A 25,432-nucleotide genomic window follows, 5' to 3' on the forward strand; every position below is an offset into this window, starting at 1 on the left:
TTATATAAATAAATAGACTAATGTTGTGCTGTTAGTGGGTGGGTGGTGGTGGTTTGGCAGGTGGGGACAGTCGGATAGAGGGTGGTGGTTGCTGACTTGCTGGTGGTAAAGGGATGAGTGGTGGTGGGATGAGGGTTTACCCGAATTGAAACGTTAGAAGGAAGATCGTAAGTGATATGACAATCTGGTGCCGGTGGTAAATGTCCGCGAGAGAGAATCGGCGATAGCAAAATATGAAGACAACTGAAAAGGTTGACGGCTACACGCGGAATTATATATATAGCGGTGGGGAGAGGGCATTGATGGGTGTGCCGTGACGATTATGAATTGTCGAAGGGATTGAACAGTGGTTTTGGCTTTCCCAAACGTAGACAGGGTAACCAATCACCAGAGACGAAGAAACCCTGGTAACAACTCGTCGGAGACGAAGAGGCTTGTTTTTCAAATTCATGCAGCCTTTGACCTTCTGAAATCGCAACCATTCTATTGAAGATCGGATTTGAGATAAAAAAAAGGTTGTGCAGCGAAGACAATCTTTAAGAATAGATTGAAGATAAGAGATAAAGTTGTGTAATTTGCAGATGTACACATACATATATATGTCATGAACCGTGCTGATGTAATCAACAAACCTCTTCCTAAGGTGGTTATGTCATGAACCGTTGTGATGATCAACAAACCTCTTCATAAAAGGTGGTTGCTTAATTTTCCTTTTTAAAAGAACGCCGGTTCGGTCATGAACCGTTGTGATGTAATTTTCCAAGTATTTTGTTGTGTAATATACACACCTTTTCATAAGGTGCTTAACCTTCTTTTTTAACCGTATGTCGGTTAGTTGGGGGAGGTGTCTAATGTTGGTAATTACGGTTGTGTCGGTTAGTTGAGGGAGGTGTCCATGGTGAAAATTAATTGATAGTTGTTTGAAGGGGTGGGAGTTAATTGATAGTGACTCTTAGTTGCTTTTTGTATAGATATATAATATATTTTTTTTATATGTATTTTTAAAGAATAGGGTAAAAAGACAATTTTACTCTCATGTGCATTGCACATGATCAGATTTAATAGAAAAATCTAACTGGGTTAGGACTAACGGACAAAAGGTGTATGACTTGAAAACATAAAGTACAAAACTCGTCAATTTTAAACATAAAGGACAACGCCTGCAAATGGTTATAAAGATAAAGGACAATCCTTGCAATTCACTCATTAATAAATAACTTCAGTTTTGCATTTTAGACCCTCTGTTTTTTTTTTTACTTTTAATCCAAAATTTTTCATCTTTTGCAATTTAATCCCAACTCTTTTTTATTTGAAATTTTGGTCCATCATATTTTTCATCTTTCCCAAGTTTTTTCGTTTCGTTCTAAATTTTGTGAGTTAACGCATCGCAACGTGCGTGTGAGGTTCAACATTTTTCGTATATTTTTTTCCCGTTTGACTGACCCGTCGCGTCACATCTATTTTTCTGCGTTTGACAAGTTCATCCAACATGCGGGTCCTGGATGGACTTAGTTATTTTTTTCTATGTTTTACGTTTCGGTTTAATTCTCAGCAACGAACGTGCGTGATTTAAAGATTTTACGTCTGCTTTTCACTCGCCGTTATTTTTTCCCTGTTTTTATTTATTTTGCTTTTACGAGCTTTTCTGATGTTGGTGATCGCTGACAATAATATAGTTTTATGACAACCGATGCAACAAAAGGGCTTAATACTAGTGTATTAATAAAATTAGGTTAAGAGACCTTTATTACATTTTATTACACATTTTGATAATTGTTCTAGTAAATAAATAAATGTTCTAGTAGGCGAGATCTTTACTTCCAATCTTCCATTAACATGTGGGCCCTTTTATCTCAAATAACTAGAAAATAAAAGGTTTTCATACATAACTCCATTTGGGCCTTGGGCATTGCTGTCATTTAGATAACCAAAATCAATTGCAACACTATTGACATTGTTAGGGAAAGGTAATTTGATTAAATTTTTCATACTTACTGAATTTGTTTTTGTATTTGATTAAATCGTCGTATGCCAATATTTAATAATTAGTAAATTTAAATATTATATGACGTTTAAAGAGGAATCAAAGCCTAAAAGTGGTGATAAAGAGGAATCAAAGCATAAAAATGATGGTTCGGCTTATCAGTTTTATTTTTATTTACGTTTTGATGTATGTTTCGTTTAAAATGAAATTACGCGTGATAATGTACGAGTCATCTAACCACAGATGAACAAATCATTAAACTTTTTCTATTTTATTTTTTTACGTGGTTGTTACAGTTTCGACTTAGTTATTTTTTTCTACGACAATGGTTTACGTTTCAGTCTGAAATTGGTGTGTTAACACGCCACAATATGTGTACATGGTTCAACTTTTTTACGTATATCTTTTGTTCGGTTTAACAATCCAGCCACAACGACTAGGGTCCTAAATACTAGTATATTAAAAGTTGGAAAATAAAAACAAAAACTAATACACTAAACTAAAGTAATACTAAAGTAACAATATTTATTTAGTGTATCAAGTAAAAGCACTAAAAGTGCTAGTGCAACAAGTAGATATATCTTTCTTCGTATTATTAATTGAATTATAAAATTTTAAAACATTATATTTGAAAAAAGTGATAAACATTCAACAAAATAATAAAAACTTATTGAAAAGGTTATTTAAATAATAAAACTATTGAAATTTAAAAGTAAAATAATTTGTTATTACTTATTTATTATTAAAAAAATCCGGAAGTTACACCTAATGATGAAAAAAGAAATATATGGTTTCAACTTTCAAAGGATTAAAAATGCTTTTCTAATGCATTGAGGTGTAATTTGGTAAAATCCCTTTCATAACACATCACTTTTAAAATTTATGAGGTTGAATGAGAAAATGTCATATGGCATTATTTGGGTTCGTTTATTATAAGTTAGATTTTTTTAACAAATGTTATTTCTACTATATTTTACACAAAAATCTAAACTAAGGGGGTGTTTGGGGTTGAGTTTTGAAAATAGATTATACGTTTTGAATAATCAGAATCAAATAATTAGCTGTAACAAAACGTGCTGCAGAAAGATAGTGTTTGGATTTGATTATGTTGTTTGATATCACAATAATCAGATAATCAATATTGTTTGGATTTGATTATGTTGTTTCATATCACAATAATCAGATAATCAACTATTTGGGTGTTTGGCAAGTATATATATTTTAAAAAAATAAATAAGTGAAAACGTAAAAAATCAGTTTTTGGATTATCACGTTTTCCTGCAGCAAGGGGTGACCTACTTATGGATTATCACGTTTTGAACTCTACAAAACGTAAAAAATCACTTTTTATTAATTTTTTACCAAACACTCAAAATAGATTTTTTACGATTTCAAAACACAATAATCAAATAATCAGGTTGAAACGCAATCCCAAACACCCCCTAAATTTGAACATGTGACCTACAAATGTTATTTCTACTATATTTTACATAAAAATATAAACTAAATTTGAACATGTGACCTCACTAAGAGGCGTGAACTCTACTAAGTGGGTTAGCACTTCATGTGCCATTTTCCCCAGTCTCCATCCTACAAGCTCTTGGACAATATGTATTTTCTCACCATTGCCTCTCTTTACCCGCCATCGCCATTGAAGAACCAAGAAAAAAAGGTACGTTCGTGACCTTACACCAAACCTGCAATTTTTTCTCTCAACCATACCACCTCCGCCGTAAGCACTACGCTTTAAACATTGCAAGAAAAAATGATAAGAGAAAAAATAAAGATATCTAAAACAAAGTCGAAAGAGCACGGAATGTAAACTTATATCACAAACAAACAAACATCCGCTTATGGTCTCAGTTAAACTCTTATCCTAACAACATCACTGCTGGCCTTATTAAGAGTCTGTATAAATATAGACTACGGAGACGACGATAAAGAAAAAACAAAGAAAACTGTCAAAACTGTCCTCTACTCAAAAAAAAAAAAAAAAAAAAAAAAAAGAGAGAGAGAAGAAGAAACGGCAAAATCTCCAAAGGACATAAACATCAACTTTTTAGTTTTTCTTTGCAGCATGTCATCTCTCCCATAAACAAAGGATTTTAGTAGAGCCTTTGTGATAATCTCTACTAGCTGCAACGGTTTTTTTCTTAACGTTTTCCAGCACCAGTTTTCTTAGCACTAGGCAGCGGGTTCTCATCATCATCAGACTCGATATCACCGTATTCCCACATCCCCAACCTTTTCGTACGCGCTTCTGCCTGGAACTTTTCTAGTTCATCCAGCATTTGTTGTCTGTCTTTCGGCTCCCATCTCCTCCTTTTCTCCAACCTTGCTACTCCTCCCTGTACCATTTTCAGATTTTGTGACAACTTTTATCCATTTTAATTAAGAGTAAAGTACACGATTAGTCCTTGTGGTTTTCCAAAATTTTGGATTTGGTCGCAAACTTTCCAAAAGTACATGGATGGCCCCGGTGGTTTGCACTTTGTAACGCATTTAGTCCCCAGTGCAAACCAGAGGACCAAATCCGTGTACTTTTGGAAAGCTAGGGACCAAATCCAAAATTTTGGAAAACCACATGGACTATCCGTGTACTTTCCTCTTTTATTAATATAATAAATGGGTTCATTCGGTTTATGTTCATCTCTAACAGCTCAGTCACTTAACAGAAAACGGGTCAAATATTGAAATTATATCTTTTAAGGGCTGATTCAGTATAAGATAAACCAAAATTTTGTTGGATTTCAGTTTCGTGGCAACTAAGCTTATTTCTCCAAAACCACTTTCTTCAAACATTTATGTTAGAGTAAACTTCCGTTTTGCTCCCTGTGGTTTGGTCACTTTAACGGTTTTGCCCCAAACCTTTAAAAATAGCCATTTTACTCCCTGATGTTTTGGTTTTGTTGCCAGTTTGCTCCCTGCGGGGAGCAAATTGGAAACACAAACAATTTGGATGGAGTTAGAGGCGGGGAGCAAACTGGCAAAAAAACCGAACCATCAAGGAGCAAAATGGCTATTTTTAAAGGTTTGGAGCAAAACCGTTAAAGTGATCAAACCACAGGGAGCAAAACGGAAGTTTTCTCTTTATGTTATTTCTGAAAAAGTAATTTTGTAATCATACTTGACAAGATAAAAATCTGTTAAAAAGAGGTTACAAAAGTTTGGAACAAATAAAGTTTCAGGTCAACCCGACCTGTGTACGAAAAGCGAAAAGAAAGTTTCGGGCATACGAACCTTGAGCATGATGGAGTTAATGCTGGTATCAGACTCCTCATCGATCAAAGTTACCAAGAGAATGTTTCCAGTTCCTTGACCTTTGACTTTTCCTCCGGAAGCATCTCTCTCCTCAATTACCGCCTTGAATGCCTTCGGCTCACTAAGTGTGTTTTCACTTAAATACATAGCGGCTTCCTGTCCGTAATCCTCTTCCAAGGTAGGCACCTTTAAGTATGCCAGCTGGCAAAGCTGAGCCAGTCCAGGTGCAGAGGATACAGATGCATCCAGAGGTCGTAACTGGCTGTAAGTAACAGTTTCTTGATTTCCGTAATCGATGTAAAACACCTCGAATTTGTCTTTAGCGGATTGAACGGGGCCACGTGGACCAGTTACAACCTTACACATCAATATAACAAACATTTTGTTAAAATTTATATTAAAAAGAGATTATATTATCAACATTGTAAACCTAAAAGGAAGAAAAATCCGTCGTCTCACCATTGCCCGGTTCCATGAGTTATCTGCGCTAAACTGTGCAAGGACGATATCGCCCTTCTTTGGATTAAACGCACCAATCACGGGTGCTTCTTTGAGGTTTAAAGAAGCAAGTTGCTGTTGGATAGACGCAACTTTCTTATCTTCAACAGCCTGAACATAGAACTTGCCTCCACCGAGAACTTCAGTCACCACTACCTACAATTAAGCATTTCATTAATAATATTAGCACATCAAACAAAATAGACTTCGTTTAATTAATATAAGTAATAATAATATTCTACAAACCTTAAGCTCTTCTTTCTGTTTTTTATCGTTAGTTGCACCGTTAGAAACTTCCTCTCCTTCTACATAGTTTTCCCATATCTGCAACAAAACGATCAATCAGAGTCGTTCCACAATCTAATCTAACAGATGCTTATAAAAACAAAGCTCTCGAGTCTTGCCTTTAATTTCTGCTTTTTGGCAGACTGCTCAGCCTGAGCGAGAAGATGAGCATCGGGAATCCTATCAGCCCCAAACCCTGTTTGAAGTCTTGCAAGGCCAGCTTCTAGAAGGATGACCCCAACGTTCGTTTTTGATTCCCACAATGTACCCAAGAAGGTCCCGGTTCTATCAACTGTTTCCACTTCAATCTGACCCCACCAAAAAAAATCTTAATAACCTAAATCACGAACTTATAAGCATCAAGGTAAAAAAAAAAAAGAATATTACCTCTACATCCCTCTGCATGATCTTGCGTCTCATAAGTGAAATAGCGTCGTTAGAGTAAGGCTCGTCACGACCTGGGCATCTAACACCGGATAACGAGAAAGCAATGCTGCAAGTTTCTTTTGGGACGAATAGTTTAAACCTATGACCACTGAGGACATATTCGACGACAGCTGTCATCCTCCTATTACGTTGCAGAAACGGGAGGAAATCTTTCGCTTTCTTGGCTGAGGTCTAAAATAATAAAACTCAAATTATAACGATACAATTACAAGCACGCTGGTCAATGGTCATTAGTCAATGGTCATAATTAGATTAGTTGAGAGTTTCTAACCGTCAAGAGATCTGTGACGTGCATACTAGGTGGATCTTTGGCGGAATGAATCCCTTTTCGCCCAGCAGTAGCACGAGATTCAGCAGCGAGAAGATTATCATAGTAATTTGATCTTTCCTCGAAGTCTCTATGTCTAATGACGGTGCCTAACCCACGGGCAATGATGAGCTCAGCAACATTTACACCGGGCTGTTGACCCGCTGCTGTTGCGGGGGTTGTTGACGGTACATCTTCTCTTTCCTTTCCTTGAGACAACAAGAAGACGGACCCAAACCCCATCACCCGTGAATCCGTCGGCCCAGCTGGAGCAGCAGATCCATCCGCAAGCGGGACCTTTCTAGAATATTCCATTGAAACTTGAACCTGTGTTTGAATGATAACTCAAAATATTAAAATCACTTGACAACTTTTATTATAAATTTAAGAATCTTGTTTTTTAATGCATATAACCAAAGATTTAGATTACCTTTCATGTATCATAATTAATGCGTTTTTTGTTTACAACATAAAAATAAAAATGGACGGAAAAATGTTTGCAGGTCACATAGTTATTAATAGCGATGATAGCGAGTGCTATAGCAAATAGCGTAGCCTAGCGCTGGATCACGCTATCCGATGTTTAGCGCTCAATAGTGTGAAATAGCGACAATTAGGGTTTTTTTTCTTTTTTTTTTTTAATATTAAAAACCAAATTTTTAGGCCTTTTAATCGACCAAACAACTATAATCTTCACTAATTGCATCAAAAAAACCTTAAATTTGTGAATAAAACCCTAATTTTTATTTTAAAAGAATTCTAATACGTTATCGCTAAATATCAAATAGTGCTCGCTATCGCTACGTAGCGTATAGGTAGCTTGTCACTATTTACCGCTATTCGCGATTAAGAACAACCAAAGGTCCAAATCAGACCTGGCCCATTTCAAATTTACTGTTATGGACTTATGGCTAGCTTCAATGTAAGCTATTTTCCTTCATCTGACCCGCCCATCAAACCACCTCTAGAAATTAGTTAAAAACAAATTGCAGAAACAGTGTCATACTTGATTGCCGATTAATCTTGTTCTTAGAAATTCTCTTGCTTCACGGGCATAAGGAGCGGGTTTCTCCTCTCTTCTAGGATTTCCGAGTTTAGGGCACCTGATACTTGAAAGATTGACTCGTCGTTCAGCTGCTGGACTGCCAAACGGTAGAGAATCATCGGCAACGATGATGCAGTCTCCACTAACAACTTCAACCACCTGTAAAATAAAAAAATAATAATAATAAGGTTCAAGTGAGCTTTACGATTTGAAAGAAGAGAGTTTACATGAAGCGTAGTTTGACCAACCTTTCCGGTGAAATTGTCGGATATTGCCTTTGAGTTTGTAGATGGAGGTACATAGTTTGTCCAAAGCCTCAACTTAGTCTTCTTTGCTTGAAGTTCTGCAGCCTTTAACTTCCTTCTGGCTTCGTCTTCCATCATACTCGCACTCCATTCGACATACTTTGCATATCCCTACACAAGAACATAATAACAAAATAAAAGAAAAGTCAAAAAAATCTTCTTATGTAGTTATATATATCAAGTAGCATATCATTGTTCATGGGGTAGAGAGAGTTACTCACATTTTAGAAAAAGAAGTGTTTGATATACAAGACATTAAAAAAAGAGAATGGAAACATCATGAAAAAAATAAAGCTTAAAAATGTGTTAATGCATTTTGATTGATTAACTAGTTTTTTTACCCGCCGCGCGTTGCGGCGGCGCCGTAAGCGACATGATAACATATAGCCTACAATCGACCAGACTCGTTTCCGAGCTAAATTTACGTCGAAACATACGCTAACTCAAATTTATACCATCGAATCAAGACGTATTACATTTGACCCGATTTGTTTCCAAACAAAATTTACGTCAAAACGTAGTCCAACTCAAAATGCACATAAAAAGAAAACATTTTATAATTGACCCGACTCGTTTTCACACAAAAAATACGTTAAAGCATAAACGAACTCGAATTTATGTCAAAGGTTTGAGATTTAACGAAAAGTTAGAAAGTATTGGGGCCTTTTTGTCAAGTTGGAAAGTAGGGGGTGTCATTTTTGTCAAGTTAGTTATTTTTGTCAATTTTGGGGGTTGAGGGGTGAATTTTGTCAACTCACAAAAACGATTAGATTGTGATGCATTGATCAGATACTGTAGAACTAAAAGAGCATAACATACATTTTCAATAAGCTCCAATGCGAGGTCTTTTGGTGATTCACCGTCAGCGTAATACACAGAACCAATCAAATTGCTAAACTTGTCAACACCCTCGAGAACAATGCGGACCTGTAGGTTACATCATTAGCAAACTAGATGAACTTTCAACTCAGCAGTTCTATCAAGCAATGTGTCAGATCATATCATTGCCAATAGAATAATAATAATAATAATAATAATAATAATAATAATAATAATAATAATAATAATAATAATAATAATAATAATAATAATAGTAATAATAATAATACACGTTTAACTAATAGATAACGTACATCTCTGTTTAGCACACGAATTTCGGTAAAATGTTTTGCCTCCCTTCCAAAAGCATCAGGTGAAACTTCATTAAAGGCTGGTGACGCTGTAATTCTCTGAGCTGATGTTAAGGGCCCACGAGATTCCGCATTACTGTCCCCGTTTGGTTCATCAGACGGTATATCAGACGCAATTGTAGATTCTTGTGTTTGTTTTCGTCCCATTGATGGTGCCTGATAAACAAAACATAATAATAAGGTTACATTAACAGCAAAGTATCAATAAAAATGTATATGTTAATGAACTTCCTACCTGGATTCCGGCAACAAATACTTGAACAAACTGAAATTCCGGAAGCAGATAAACGCGAAGCGAGCTCCCATCACGAACTTGTTCTACAATAGCTTCCAACGGTTTGCCTTTGTTTGCAGCTAAGAGGCCCATTGCGTCTAAATTGCTGGGATCACCGACAGCAGACGGAGGGAGGTTTCTGATAGCAGCATCAACAGAACCGGGGGACTAAATTGAAAACGACAACACAAAATCGATTATATAACAATAAACTTATCGATAACATTAGTAATTATTTGGGTTAAGTAACAGTAACTAACCCTGTCCCATAAACCTATGCCTTGTTGTCTGGCTTGTTCTTCAAGGCGTAACAGTTCAGTATGCTCAGGAGTCACCTCTCCCTTAACCTCCTTAACCTGAATTCAGTAATTGCAGCTATGCTTAATGCAAAGGCGAAATTTAAAAGTTATATACGCTAGTAAAGGAATTAAAATTACCTTCGCCCAGCCATGAGTAACAATCTCATTTCCGACATTTGTAGTACCGATGAAAACACTGCAGAATTCCCTAGAGAAATTTGGGATGGTGTATTCCGTTCTAAAAACAACATCCTAGTAAAAAAAAAGAATAAAGTATCAGTTAATGACAGAATGCAACATGATATTAGAAAAAGCAGCAGAAGGTTCTATGTATAAGAACCTTTCCAATGCACAGCTTTCGTAGAAATTCTCTGCTATCCCATGCAAACGGGTCATCCTGGCCACCTCGACGTGCCTATATATAATAAATAAATTTAAAGCGTTGTTTAGTAACGTCCATCAACAACAATTAAGAACTCTGGTATTTAAGGAATAGACATACCAGTCTTGGAGCCGAAAGATGAGCCAACACAACAGTCTTCTCAGGCGGGATTTCCGCTTTGGTCATTCCCATAATCACCAACGTGTCCCCAGATAAAACAGCCTTCACTTTTCCTCTCAGCCATCGTGAATTTCCAGCTGGTTGTGCCATCACTAAAGATCTACAAAACAAAAAATAAATACACGGCATTAAAACTTACATCACAGTTGCAACTAAGCTCCCAAAGGAAAGGCGCACCCACATAAGCTAAACGGTCAATATAAACTAACATCTCAGAAAACACATGGCACATAGTTTGATTTTTAAAACTAAAAAATCTGGCAGGCGATAAACATCCTTAATACTTTCTTTCATACAAAAAACCACATAACAACATCTCAAACTTCATGTTATACGAGTAACAGTATATCTTTAGCCTTTACTCGTTACAACATAATTAACCACCACCATTACACGTTTCAATAAAGTCACATCGCCTTCTTCATTCAAAGCATCTAAACCACAGATCAAGCTATTATCACAACAAGACTATAAAGAAGATTCTTTTCAGCCTTTCAGGTATAACATGCACACTCCAAAACACATCTAAATGTACAAAAAACCAAATTTCCAATGTCCAAGACCTTGAGAAGAAATTTAACATCAAGATAAATCCACAAAGAGCATTCCCATTGGAATCTCTAAAACCGCATTTTCTACAAATTATACAGAAATATATATAGTTTTGTGTATTTTATGCTCTACTACTCATCTCTAAATATAATTTTGTGAGTGTATAAAACCGAGAAAAAGCAATAAAACAAGTGTGTAAGATACAGAATCGGATGCGAGAGGTTTTTAAAAAATAAACAGAGTTCAGCGAAAAAGGTGTATTTTAGTTAAATTATGTAATGCTCTAACATACAATCCACATCACATAAAAATCTGTCACAACCTAATTAAACAACGGTTAAAAGATGACACACTAATCAAATCACATCACATGAATCTACATCCAAGGTATAAACCTATAGTGATTAGTGCACCAAACTACAGATCCACGTGCCAGAATAAAACAAATTAATTTTCAACAATAAAACTATCACGAACAAACACATTAACACTCCAATCACATCATAAATCTCAAACAATCATTACAAATCAACAATCCACTAAACAAAATCAATTCAACCACTCCGATCTATCAAATAACACGTAATCTCCCATTCTCCTGCATGTAAACAGGCGGATTCATAACATGTTATAGATCCGAATAGAACAATACCTGAACGTTGCCTGTAGTGGATCGATCAAGCGAAACACGCACCAAAAACGAACAAACTGATAACAAAAATCAACTTTGGATGGATAATTATTAAAATTAGCACATAATTAAGGCTAATTTAGATCGAAAACGATGGTGATTAGAGGTTGAGACCACTGGAAGTAGTTAGGCCGGCGGAGAAAGTTTTGTTACATAAAAAGGGGGTGTATTTATACAGGAGGGATGAAAAAAAAGGTGATGAACATGCCCCTCTATTTAGGGTAAATTACCAAAAATACCATGAGGTTTGAGGCAACTAATTCTGACTGCATTCGTGTTTGGGTTACCAGTACCAGATCAGTATCTATGACGAGATTTTAGTTCCACGTATGATTTGTTGGCGAATTGGAATGTGACACGTGTGTGGGTCACGTGTTTCTGTTACAACTGTATCTCTCTCTCTCAAAAATCAAATAATTAATGTTTAAACGAAAATTATGAAATTAATTGGTCGGTAGGTCATAAAATTTATACGAACAAAAAATACCAAGAATAATAAGATTTCAAAATATTTATTATAATTTAAATTTATACACCAAGAATAATAAGATTTCAAATATTTATTATAATTTAAATTTTGGTAATTGGACCCGATGAGTATAAGGATTATAAAAAATTTATTATAATTTAAATTTATACATATCTAAAAAGGTAATTAGACCCGATGAATATAAGGATTATCCGTCATATAATTTTTTAGGGTTACAATATAATAGAAATTTGTGTTTTTTTATAGGTAGCATATAAAATTTTTTTAGGGTTACAATATAATAGAGTTTTTTTTTATAGGAAGCATATAAAATAATTTTGATCATCTAACGGGTTATGATATAATAGAAACTAGGTTAGAACCCCGTGTATTACACGGGATGAATAAATGTAATTTTATATATTAAATAATAAAAAAGTTATATCTTTATGAACCTATATATCGAATAATAAAAAATTATATCTTTAAAAACCATGTGTATTACAAAGATTAAATAAATGTAATTTTGTATACTAAATACTAAAAACGCCGTATCTTTAAAAAAACCCGTGTATAATCGGGTTGAATAAATCTACCAAATAATAAAAAATTACATCCTTAAAAACCTCATATATTACACGTGTTGAATAGATCTAAAAAAGTGTTATATCTTTAAAAACCATATATATTACACAGATTAAATAAATGTAATTTTGTATATTAAATACTAAAAACGTCGTATCTTTAAAAAATTCGTTTATAGTCGGGTTGAAAAATCTACCAAATAATAAAAAAAATTATATCATAAACAAATGTAATTTTGTATATTAAATACTAAAAACGTCGTATCTTTAAAAAACCCGTGTATAAGTCGGGTTGAAAAATCTACCAAATAACAAAAAAAATTATATCCTTAAAAACCCCGCGTTTTACACGAGTTGAATAAACATAATTTTGTATACCAAATAATAAAAAAAGTTATATTTTTAATAAATTAGGATAACATTTAATATTAATTTATTATTTATATATTTAATATAAGATAAGTAGATAAGAGATGTATTTGTTTTAAAAGTATATTAAATTAACAATTTAGATTTGCGGATAATATTTTATTAAAGTATGATAAGATTTAATATTAATTTATTATTTATTTATTTAGATAAATATAGATTTGATGATACCTTCAATAAATGACACGTGTCCAAAAGTTGATTTCTTTTATTATAGTTAGATTAGATACATAAAGATAAAAATATGCTTATTCGATTTTTGCTAATAGTAATAACCATATAATATACTAATTTGTTCGTTAATAGACCCTTTTTCTTGACATTAATTTTTTTTTAATTTAATTTGTAAATCTTTTATAATTTTTAGTAAAAAATATTTTGTTATCTTTTATTGTATTAGATTAGATTTTAGATTTGATCAAATATTATTAATAATAAAAAATTGTATTAGTTTAGATTAAATATTATTATTATTAGTATTATTAATAATTTTAATCAATTAAATGAGAGAATGACAAGTGTCCCAAAACAGGTTTCTTTTATTATATAGTATAGATTTGTGTTTTTATAGGAAGCATATAAAATAATCTTGATCTTCTAATTGAGTAATTAAGAGTTTTGATTAAATGAGTAAAATTCATCAAGATCATCTAATTGAGTAATTAAGGGTCTTGATTAAATGGGTAAAATTCATCAGATTTAGAATCACTTGAGTTTTTAATAAGGGTAATTGGTTTATACAAGATAATATTTTATTTCTCTTTCACTTCTCTCATCTTTTCAAAAACCGTTAATAACTATTTCATACATTTTTTTGTTAGTAATTAACTTGTCAATTATTAATTTAACTAGTTTTTTACTATCGCCACGTTGCGGTGAACGTCTTTTGTTATTTAGTCTGTGTTTACATGTGTTTTGAAATCACTACAAGCGCGTTGCGCACGAAACCGTTCACAAGAATAAAAAGAAAATATAGGAAAAAACACTAAAAGATAACCAAAAGAAAATCAACAAAAAAAGTTGTATGGTAATAATGTTGTTCGTATGAAACCTGTGGTCAGAGATGAGCAAATGATACTGGGTACCGGTACCGAATTTTCTGAACCGAGAGATCTTAAGTACCAATTCGGTACGACTTTTGGCGTTTCTGCTACCGGTTCACTACCGTTTTTTACCTTCATATATCGGTACCGTAACTGGTATTTTCGATACCAGTACCGATTCAGTATTGGTTGGCACCGAGCTCATCACTACATCTGAAACTAAAAAAAGAAATCATTAAAAGTTGAAAAAAATCAACAAAAAAAGTTGCACGATACCGTTGTTGTTCGTACGACACCCGGGATCAGGGATGAGCAAATGGTACCGGGTAGCAGTACCGAATTTTCCGAACTAAAAGATTTTCAAAATCAATTCGATACCGACTTTTGGTGTTTTCTATACCAGACTGGTATCGGTTTTTACCTTCATGTACCGATAACCGTATTGGTATTTACGATACCAGTACCACCAGTTAACATAAAATTATCTAACTTAAAAAGTAAAGAAGATAATAAAAATAATTAAAAAAACTATATTTATTATTATAACCTTTTCTAGTTACGGTTCAAAACATTGTCTTTTTCTACTTAGACTATAGGGTATGGGGCGGAGGTTGGGGCGTGGATTAGAGAGAAACGCCCAAATCACCACCCCGGGTGGGCTTGGGTTTGAGCGTGGCCCCTTGGGCGGGAGTTTAAGGCCGGCCTTGGGGCATGCTAGCGATCCTATGTGGCCGGCTCTTATTGGCTTGTTGGCTAGGGCATAACGGGCCATTTTTTATTTTAATACACCTGACCAAGCCACGCCGGGCTAGCCACGCCCCACCATACCCCACGGACACGTCACTCACCAGTGGGGGGGGGGGGCTTGAACTCCACGTGTCAACCCATGCCGTAAACCCCCGCACCACCTGGCCAAGCCACGCCGGGCTAGCCACGCCCCATCATACCCCACGGAAACGTCACTCACCAGTGTGGGGGCTCAAACTCCACGTGTCAACCCATGTCGTAAACCCCTGCCCAATCATATCCCACGATCTTACTATTCAAAATATTGCTTTTTTAATATACTTATATTATATTATTATTATTACTGTTGAAATCATTCACTTTTTATCTGTTGAAATCATTCACTTTTTAATATATAGAAGAATATTATGTTATGAATAGTATATTAATATCAATATTATGTTATTAATGTAGTATATTGATATTTATACAAATAGAAAATGCACTTAAACGAACCTTAAAAACATAAGTAACATAAATGAACCTTAATAAAATACACTTAAAAATATTAGTACCTAATGATGTTATTTTGATAAAATCATAGGAATCAACGATGTAATTAACTCTAAAAGTAAACAAACAAACAACATATGTGTTTTTGGTTTCTTTGTTTAGTTAAATGAAAAACTACTATCGAGCTGGAGTCTCGCTGGAGGAGCATCTCTATTCTTATAGGGTAGAGGTAAGATTGTCTCACTTTGCTATTAGTGAGATTTACTAAGTACGATGATGATGTTTAGTTAAATGAAAAAAAAAAGTTTGGTATTATCCGTTTATCAAATAAATGAACTTCTCATTAAGGGTTTACCCAATGTTTTAAAAACCAGTTTTTAAATCATATCGAATTACACTAAAAAATGGTTCAACCGGGTTGACAAGTTAACTCTATAATTCCACAAATTACACACATACATCGAGATTTATATACACAAACTACTAGCATACATATGCATGATACATCATGTATACATGTTGACTAACTAAGACTATAAGGTATATACACACATCGTATTACTATCAACAATAACAAAAATTAAAATGACTTACCAATCGTGACCTGCAGTCTGGAACAAACTGGAGTGATTAACTATGAACGAACTATGAAAGTGAAAGTCTGGAACGAAATTGGTGGATGATGATGGAAGTCTGGAATGAAGATGAAGTGATGGAGAACGATGGAGTGATGAAAAAAGTTTGAGATTTGATCGATGGAGATTGAATGTTAAAAGTAGCCACTCGCTAGGTTAAAACTGGAATGAAGATCGGCCAATAAAAAGTAAAAATCAAAACCCAAAAACTAATTCAACCGATCAAAACCCAAAAACTAATCCAGACCGATACAGATATAGCGGTTCAAACCGGTATAGAAGCGCATGAATTCAATTGGTACCCCCATTAACATCAGTTGGTGCGCATACTTACCCGTGACAACCGGATCAACTATTCAAGTTGACATTCTCTCTCTAAACCAAACCAGAAAGAAATCGTATATTATCCAGGTAGTTAATCCATGATTTTCCACTATTTACCGCATCAGATCTTTCGAATTTTTTTAGTTGTACCCAATTGAACTCTGCGTTTGATTTCGCATCCATTGTTGTTGATTTAATTCAAAATAGTTGTGAAAGGGTTTCAGTTCATGCATTAAAGAATGAACACAGTTCTTAAACAGAGACCATCTTAAACCGGTGATTTCTCTTTCTTTTGATCGAGTATCTAGAGGAAATCTTATATATCTGTTACCGATTGGATGAGTTGTGGGTTTGAATTGAATAAAACTTCTATATATGTTATTGTTTATGATTGACTTTTATTTATGCCTATGAAGTGTTCGATGAAATGCGCCAATGGGCTTTCTTGTTTATATACTCTTATCTTACAACCTTTCTAAGTCTTAAGTTGAAAATTTCATTAAATCAGTGTGATTTGAGGTTAATTATTAGTTATATAATGTCCTGATCTAGAGATGCTCTGAGGTTAGTTTAGATTAGGAAATGCTAATGCGGTTTGGTTTTGCTTAAACTGGTTAAATCATATGACTTGATATGAATTTACGTGTGTTTTCGTCTCATTTTGTTAGTCTAAATGGCATAGAATTTGCTCATAGCGTGTCGGAAACATGTTCTTATAACGTTTGATTTAATTATGAAGTACCGTACTAGATCATTGACCACGAATGGGGTAACAATTTGCAAAAATGATTGGATGAAATTGCACGAATTGTAAATCTTGAACATGACAAAAATCCGAAGCGCAATATATATATTCGATGCATCTGGAATTCATAAAGAAGAATATTATGGGCACATCAAGTAAAAGTTAGACAGATAAAGGCTTATTAATATGCTCATTTAAAATCAACCAATACAATTTATGTATCTTAATACTGCTTTATTCTATCTAGACCTTTATCACACGCATGTATATAATGGATCATTAAAGCATATATTTCTATTCTCTTGTGTGGTGGACAGTCCTAAGTGGTATTGCAACTTGCAATTTGCAAATTGTTTCAATATTCGCAATTGCAAATTGACATTCAACTACCATTCAAAACAGACCATTATATAAACTTGGTTTTCAATTTCTCTTCGGTTCTTGTGATAACAGACATGCTTAAGGTCCCCGATCATCAGGTTGCCGGACACGAAGCTGGGCTCGGGAAGCTCGGCCCGCTCATTGACGATTCGGGCCGGTTTTACAAACCTCTGCAGGGTGATAATCGTGGGTCTGAAGAGGTAGCCTTTTACGAATCATTTTCTTCCAACTCTCATATTCCAGAACACATACGCAAATTCTTCCCTATGTATTACGGCACCAAAATCATGAAGGCGTCTACTGGCGTTGACCACCCTCACATGGTGTTGCAAGATCTTACATCCGCTCGTGTCAACCCGTCTGTGATGGACATCAAAATCGGGTCCAGAACGTGGGCCCCGGATGCTTCTGAAGCATACATTGCAAAATGTTTAAAAAAGGATAGAGAAAGCACAAGTATTCCGTTGGGATTCAGGTTATCCGGGCTGCAAGTTTATATCGATGATGAATCAAGGTTTTATAAACCTGATAGAAATTATATACGTAAAACCGGCCCGGATGATGTTAGACTACTTCTTAGGAAATTTGTTTCTTCTAACCCATCCGCAGATATGGAAATGGGCACGGGCTCGGGCCCAGGCCCAGATTGCTCTTTAGCATCTTCTGTTTATGATGGGCCTAATGGGATTTTGGCTCAACTGTTGGAATTGAAGGCATGGTTTGAAGATCAAACATTTTACCACTTCTATGCTTGTTCTTTTCTTTTCGTATATGAAAAGAGGTTGGGGTTAAAAGGTGCTTTGTCAAACGCAGAAGTCAAACTTATCGATTTTGCACATGTTACAGATGGTAATGGTGTTATTGATCACAATTTCTTGGGTGGCTTGTGTTCTTTGACAAAGTTCATTTCCGACATACTTACAGAGATAAAAGACTGTACTGGTACAAACGGCCAGGTTGAACTTTGAAACTCTCTTATTGTTGCTTTTTTTTTTTTAAGAATTTATGATGACAGTGTGTATAATTTCAAATTTATTCGCTTACTGAATCGCATCTTGAAATTGTGTATTCGTCTTTTAGTTTACCATTTACTTATAAATGAGTCTATTTGTTGAAATTTTGTTGAAATTGTTCTACAAAATTTTGTTCTAAATTCCAAAGTAACATATAAACTTTGCCTTGTACTTTCAACTCCGATAACTTCAAAACTGTGAATAGAGAGACGGATCTTGGATCTTATAACTTGACCTTTGCCTCTTAGATCTCATAACTTGACCGCTGCGGCGCTGCCGCCACATCTAGAAACACATCAAATGGTCACATGTCAACCCATTGTTGTAGCTATATCTATATAAAGCTTATACTATATAAAAACAAACTCATCGTGTATCTTCGAATCAAACGTGCAATCTTCGATCCAGAAGTATAAAGATTATAAAATATAAAAACAAACTCACATTATATCTTTGAACCATTACGTGCGATCTTCGATCCAGAAATAACAACCTCATATGGAAGTGCAAAACGCTTGGAACACATAGTAAACTAACCATGATTTTAATCAAATTCTCTAACTTATGAAGTTCCCCAATGAAAAACAGGAAATAAGTTCTAAAATGAGCAAGACAATCCTCATGTTACAAGATTCAAGCCTTTTTATTTTCTTTTGTAGTGCTGCAAAAAGGTGAAAGGATGAAACCAAACCTAAAAAAAAACATATAGCAGAATAAAAAGAAACCCAGGTGCATTAGCCAAAGCCCAGGCTGTGAAATTGCTCCAGTTCTCTTGATTCAATCCCCAAACTTGACTTCTACTATTTGCCCATCCGTACTCTTCACCTTTCATCTTCTCTTACGCTTCGCCTTTAATCTCCTCTAGCACCTGTACGCTTCGCCTTTAATATCCTCCAGTTCTCTTGATTCCATTATTCATTTCTATGATGGTTTTAAACAGTAGGTTGCCTCAACATTTTTTCTATTATGTTCGATTATGAAAGCATATTTTTCTTGCAGATATTTTAAGCATCGTTTATGTTTGCTTCCTATCACCCCTTTATATACGCTACTCCAGCTCTACGAAGAATTGTATGGGAGTCGTACTTAGAAGGAATAAACATGTAAACTATATATAATAGACAATTAAATTAAATTATTCATCTTGATTACTGGTAAATTCTAGCAAAAGTTAGTTATCAATAAAACAGGTTGAAATTCGCCCAAAAGGTCAATTTTGAAGGCATAAGATCTCTAGAATCGTTTGTTTATAAATGAAAAGATAAACATTTTTGGTAATCCTATATGACATACTGATGGACGGGATGGTAACGGGTCATACACGTGAATCACACTAAAACGATTTCCTGACAATTACAGGCTATCATTGATAAAAAAAAAAAAAAAAAAAAAAAAAGAGAGCCACACAATACCAGCATAAGTTGTGACATGTGTCAATAGCTATAGAAATGAAAGTCACATGCCTCCTTCAAGCGCGTCCAATCAGTCGGATCTAACCCGTTTTCCAGCTATAATCACTCTCCACCAAACAGACACCGGTTCATAAACGCCCTTTCTACAACTGACGAACAACCAGGACCTGTAAAAATCAAATCCGTTATCACTTCTTTTTAGGCACTAATTAACCACTCATGTTTTTTAATTGAACATTTTGTTTTCAGATTTAATTCACTAATGAAATCTGAAAGGGCTTTGGAGAAGACACGTGGAGCCTTCACTTATCTAAACTGTGGGATCAAAATGGACGGTTGTGATTTTCAGTATCACTATTCATTTCAATCCTTTATTAATATTAATTAATAATTAATAATTAATTAATTAATTAATTAATAGATTTAGATAGATTAGATTAAATTAAATTAGATTGTTTATATGTTACGTATTTATTTTTATGTTTGTTAGGCAAAAAAAAAAAAAAAGAGTTGCACTAAAAATAGTTGTAGCTAGTCTTGGCAAAATAAGCCCACACATTTTGTTTTGGGTTCATATGGGTATTTAAAATATCAAGATGGGTTGTTTTGAGCCAAACAAACAAAATTAGGCACCAGGGTTTCAAGAGCCGAATAAAAATAGGGAGTGGGTCCGGATGGGTTGGGTATAAAATGAAAGCGGGTCAGGATGGGTCACTGAACGAGTTGTTTTCTGACCTAAATTAGCCTCACGACAACTGGTGCTCTGTAATTATCAATCATCAACCGCTCTCTCTTTCAATCATAAATTGGTCCTTTGTTTTGATTACGGGTCAGGATCGTGTTCATTGAAATAGATTTTGTTTCGTCATTACGCATCAAGGATACACACCGATCTGCTCAGGTAATTTGCGGTTTTTGATAGGGATTTGAGAATTCTTCGCCCTAATTCTTCTAATATTTTGGGTAATTGCTTTGGTTTAGCTACTGTTTACTCATTATTATTATGTGTTTTATTTCAAGTAATCATCACTCTGTTTGGGTGCTACTTGTATGATTATGCTTTTTAGGGCTCTGTTTGGAGGTTTAGGCAAAAACAACATGCAACTAAGTATTTACTATTTGAGGAGTAACATTATCCAGTTGTTATGGAAATTTTATCTAGCATATGATTCTCCTTTGGGTAAACTACACTTTTCGTCCTTTATGTTGTTTGTAGCGGGTTGCAGTAGATAGCCTTTTAACTTCAATAATTACAGCCACAATCCTTTATTTTAAAAACATGTTGCACGTTTCATCCTTTACCCCAAACCCAGTTAGAAAATTAAGTTAGTTCTGATCACGTGCTTCGCACGTGAGGGCATTTAAGACCATTCACCTACCAACTACCCCACCATATAAATACCCCCTAGCTCGCTTTTGACAACATAGGCACAAAATGGGGTTTTTTCAAGAACCGGGTTAGGAACCGGTTTCGGGTTTGGTCAACAAAGTCAAGAACCGGGTCGGGTAGGAACCGGTTCCAGGTACGTTCAGGCTTTTGATCAGTTTGGCCGGGTAGAGGTGGAACCGGTTTCAGTTCCACTGGGTCAGATCCGGTTCGGTTCTTTTTCCAACCCCGGGTCTGGACCTGGTATGTACCCACGGGTCAGGTAGGGTAGGAACCGGTTTTTTTGTGCAGCTCTACCCGGGTATTAAATAAACCTGATATGTGCACCTCTAAGATAACCGAACAAAACGCTGATTAAGAGCCCAAGTCCAACTTGTTTATACGCCTTAGCCCAAGCCCAGCCTCCAATGAATCTAATACAATACAACATCCCCACTTTGACCTAAATGGAGTCAAAACTTCCACAACCAAAAAACCCATCGGTGTTCAGAGTTTTCTCTATCGACGCTACTGAATCTGGATTGAACCCATTGGTATTCAGAGTATTCGATAAACAAGAAGTATATTCTCTCTCGTTTAGAGTCAACGGGTATCGATTTAGTAGAAACGATATATATCGAGCCGGGGGTCTCACTGTAAGCAGCCTCTCTATTATTAACTGCCTAATGTAGATTATGCTGTGTAGTTTGTGTTTATAGTTAATTGTTTATCTAAATACCATGATCTGTTTTGGTTAATGACCTTTTCAAGTATTTGGTGCAATTGTTTGTCTTTCTTGTTCGGTTAAAATCTGTTTGTTTGTTTGTTTTTAACGAGAACTCTACTGAATTCTTATTCGGTTAAACATTTATCTTATTCGGTTTGATTATCGGTTACGGCTAAATTAAAATTAAAACCAATTAAAGTCAACCATTGAACACGCCTGGTATGCTCGTTGCACTACAACTTGTTTTCAAAACAATTGCCCCTTTACCTGCCGTCCACTTGGACATAGCCAGTTTTGAGTTTTGACCCTTTCCCTAATTTGCCATGTCAAATAATAGGTAGAGCCGTAGAGATTTGCACTTTAAGAATTAACAACAGAGATAAACGTTTGGAATCATTGTGATTTTGTTTTAACAACGTATTACTTGCAAAACCGAACATGGAACCACTTAGTTTCACACAGAACAGTGAATTGAACACTTTCTACCAACCAGAATATCATTTCTTTTTGCGGCAACATGTGTTTTGTGAACACTTTTTTTTTTTTAAATAATGCTATTTTTACATGTATGCTGTGTGAAAGCAATTTAACTTTCCCATTGGTCCTTTGTCTGCACACCCTAAACTATAAAAAAAGCTGCAATTTGCATAAAAATAAAAAATAAAACCTCTAAAATCGCTCTATTAAAATAGTTACATCATTTCTGTAATAACATAGTTTTTTTTTTATAACATACATTATTTCTTGGGGTCTACGACAAAAAAATGTGTTAATGTGTCGGCCCAACCTATTTTGAAATTTGAACCGCACTTAAAAAGTTACATGTTTTGTCCATCTCTACTTATCATTGATGAAGTTGGATTTATGTCAATCTGCTCTTGCTCATAGTTAGCCGTATGGATATTCCCGATGACATATTTGGCGAGTCGCTAAATTTAGAAGACACCCACTTAAACGAAGGCTATCAAGAAGGCTATGAAACTGGTTTCGCCTCTGGAAAAGATGATGGACGGGAAGTTGGATTAAAAACTGGGTTCACAACCGGTGAAGAGTTAGGCTTTTACAGAGGCTGCATTGATGTCTGGAACGCTGTGATTCGAGTCGAGCCAAGTTGCTACTCAGCTAGAGTTCAAAAGAAAATCAAAGAGATGGATGAGTTGTTGTCTAAGTATCCGATTTTGGAGCCAGAAAACGAGTCTGTAACAGATATTATGGGGTCGTTAAGGTTGAAGTTTCGGGCTATTTGTGCAACACTGAATGTGAAGTTGGAGTATAACGGATACCCAAAAGCCTCGGACCCTAATGAGATTCAGTTTTGAGGTCATCGAAACCAACTGTGATATTTTTATGTTATAGCATACCATTATGAGTTGAGCTGTTTGTAATTGTTGAGGGTTCAATGACGTCTAGACAATGGGATTGGGGAGGGGGGGGGGGGGGGTTGCTATTGATGGTTATTGGCTGAGGTGAAGGGGCGTTAGCCCATACCCTCCAGTCTTAGAGTATGCGTAGTGGGGCTCCATATGGCGCCATTTTCTCTCATAACGCCCCAAACACCATTACGGGCGGCGTTATGAGGCAAAAAAAATTGGGCAGCGCGATATCCATAGCGGCGTTGTGGAGGGAGGGTTTGAAACTTGGACCAATCAAAAAAAGGGTATTGTTTTTATAATTAATTAATAATATTGAAAATTGTTAAATAGGTAATGATGGGTAGGGGCTTTATGACTACGGGCTCTAGTGATATAACGCCCCATAAAGCCCCCGTGTGACGTGGCACGACACGTGTCGCATAACGCCCCACAAGGGGCTTTATGACTACACATGGCCTTATAGTGAGGATGCATTTTGAAGAAAATGTGAAGAATGTGTTCAAATTAAAAATTCAGCTTTAAACCTGTTATTGTTGACCTTTTCCGTGTAGAATTTTCTTGCTGCCAATCTGTATGTTACAACTAATGCAAAACAAAACAAAATGCAGGAAAATAGTTCAGCATATATGTTTCAAAAGCAACATTTTATCAACTATAGAAGACTTCTAAATACCACAATAAATAATTGTTTTCTACGTAATATAATATTTATTTCAACTAGTAATATAGTCTTTGACTTCCCATTCAATAATAGTTTATTACAATATAAAAAGGTTTGATTATAATGAATACATAAAATATATTCCGATTACAGAGTTGAAATACCCATAGAATACACTTTATAAGTATCTCGTAATACAAACTAATTGACTTTTTTTTATTAATTCACAAGTAAAAGAAAAATAAGTTTCTAATACGTAAACCTAAACTATTAAACTGTCAAATCTGACCCACCCAACTTATTCGTTTTGGCTTGGCGGTTATCAAAACCAAATTTTATTTGTTCTAACTTAGAATTTTTGTCAAAATTGGTCAGACCAGACTGTAAACACCCTTACGCATCAAAAGTCAAAACCAATGTGGAGCAACCTGTGAAGCACGGGGACGCCAAGTATCATCGAGTACCCGTCCCGGGGACGTTTTAGGGACGGAAACACCATGGGGACGCCATGGGAACGTTCCCCAAACGTTTCCAGGAAAGTGGGGACGGCCGTATGACGTTTCGGGGACGTTTCCTATTATATCCGGCGAAAAATCCGACTCTGGTGATGCTTTCTGCTGAAAACCATGAAAAAGAAGATAATAGAAGAAGAAGATAAAGATAGTTTTAGGCTTTAGGGTTATATAACTTTATGTATTTTGACATTTAGCTCATCTATCTTTCACTAGTTTTCATTTATTCTTAAAACTTGTAAAATTTACATAAAAAGTGTAAATTAGTTTGTACATATTAACCCTCATTATTTTCATTAGTTTACATTTGGTCCTTAAATTTATAAATTTATACATAAAAATATACAGTTTTTATATAGTTATTTGCCGTACTTTCGCTGTACCCATATCTTGGATTTTTGAGTTTTGTCATTCCCCGTACCCGTATTATCCCCGTACCCGTTTCCGTACTACATAAGGAGCAACCACCTCATGCCACCCAGCACGTTCACAATCGGCTTCCCCACATACCCAAATCGGTTTCCACTATCCGATCTCCAAACCAGACACAAGTGCAGGTATCCAGTATCCACTACCCGATTCTCTATATGCCCCAAGTACCCTTTGTCAAGACTAAACATTCTAAAAAAATTATTTGATTCTCAAAATCCAAACCTAAACCCTTTAAACAAGCAGCCTTATGAGATTAAGGTATCAAAATTTGAACAGGAGAACGGCAATATGGCATTGCGTGCGCCTTTGGTTGACCGTTAAATTGTCCATCCGATTCAAAGAAGCAACCTACCCAAACCAACCTTCTCTATTTTGGCATCTTACCGT

At 35.2% G+C, this 25,432-nt stretch overlaps 3 protein-coding genes across 6 annotated transcripts; 2 read left to right on the plus strand and 1 right to left on the minus strand.

Moving 5' to 3' along the window:
- Positions 1-3,790: 3,790 nt before the first annotated feature.
- LOC110880022 (ribonuclease TUDOR 1) lies at positions 3,791-11,859 on the minus strand. The gene is made up of 17 exons (XM_022128573.2): positions 11,662-11,859; positions 10,398-10,557; positions 10,236-10,310; positions 10,034-10,147; positions 9,857-9,952; positions 9,558-9,764; positions 9,266-9,478; positions 8,952-9,059; positions 8,076-8,243; positions 7,789-7,986; positions 6,747-7,109; positions 6,416-6,646; positions 6,148-6,336; positions 5,990-6,067; positions 5,705-5,899; positions 5,225-5,602; positions 3,791-4,332 (listed from the first exon to the last, which is right to left on the minus strand). The coding sequence occupies exons 2-17, from the start codon at positions 10,545-10,547 to the stop codon at positions 4,138-4,140; spliced, it is 2,958 nt and encodes a 985-aa protein (XP_021984265.1). The 5' UTR covers positions 10,548-10,557; positions 11,662-11,859; the 3' UTR covers positions 3,791-4,137.
- Positions 11,860-16,358: 4,499 nt separating this feature from the next.
- On the plus strand, positions 16,359-18,666 carry LOC110880020 (inositol polyphosphate multikinase alpha). 2 transcript variants are annotated; one of them, XM_022128571.2, is made up of 2 exons: positions 16,359-16,510; positions 17,622-18,666. In XM_022128571.2, the coding sequence occupies exon 2, from the start codon at positions 17,624-17,626 to the stop codon at positions 18,515-18,517; it is 894 nt and encodes a 297-aa protein (XP_021984263.1). In that variant the 5' UTR covers positions 16,359-16,510; positions 17,622-17,623; the 3' UTR covers positions 18,518-18,666. The 2 variants fall into 2 exon arrangements, with proteins under 2 accessions (XP_021984263.1, XP_021984264.1); XM_022128572.2 differs by having other exon boundaries at positions 16,441-16,699.
- Positions 18,667-20,611: 1,945 nt separating this feature from the next.
- On the plus strand, positions 20,612-23,452 carry LOC110880019 (protein LTO1 homolog). 3 transcript variants are annotated; one of them, XM_022128569.2, is made up of 2 exons: positions 20,612-20,937; positions 22,956-23,452. In XM_022128569.2, the coding sequence occupies exon 2, from the start codon at positions 22,964-22,966 to the stop codon at positions 23,384-23,386; it is 423 nt and encodes a 140-aa protein (XP_021984261.1). In that variant the 5' UTR covers positions 20,612-20,937; positions 22,956-22,963; the 3' UTR covers positions 23,387-23,452. The 3 variants fall into 3 exon arrangements, with proteins under 3 accessions (XP_021984261.1, XP_035833854.1, XP_021984260.1); XM_035977961.1 differs by having other exon boundaries at positions 20,612-20,875; positions 22,960-23,452; XM_022128568.2 differs by having other exon boundaries at positions 20,615-20,875.
- Positions 23,453-25,432: the final 1,980 nt, after the last annotated feature.

Source organism: Helianthus annuus, chromosome 9 (genome assembly GCF_002127325.2).
Source record: "Helianthus annuus cultivar XRQ/B chromosome 9, HanXRQr2.0-SUNRISE, whole genome shotgun sequence".
Taxonomy (NCBI): domain Eukaryota; kingdom Viridiplantae; phylum Streptophyta; class Magnoliopsida; order Asterales; family Asteraceae; genus Helianthus; species Helianthus annuus.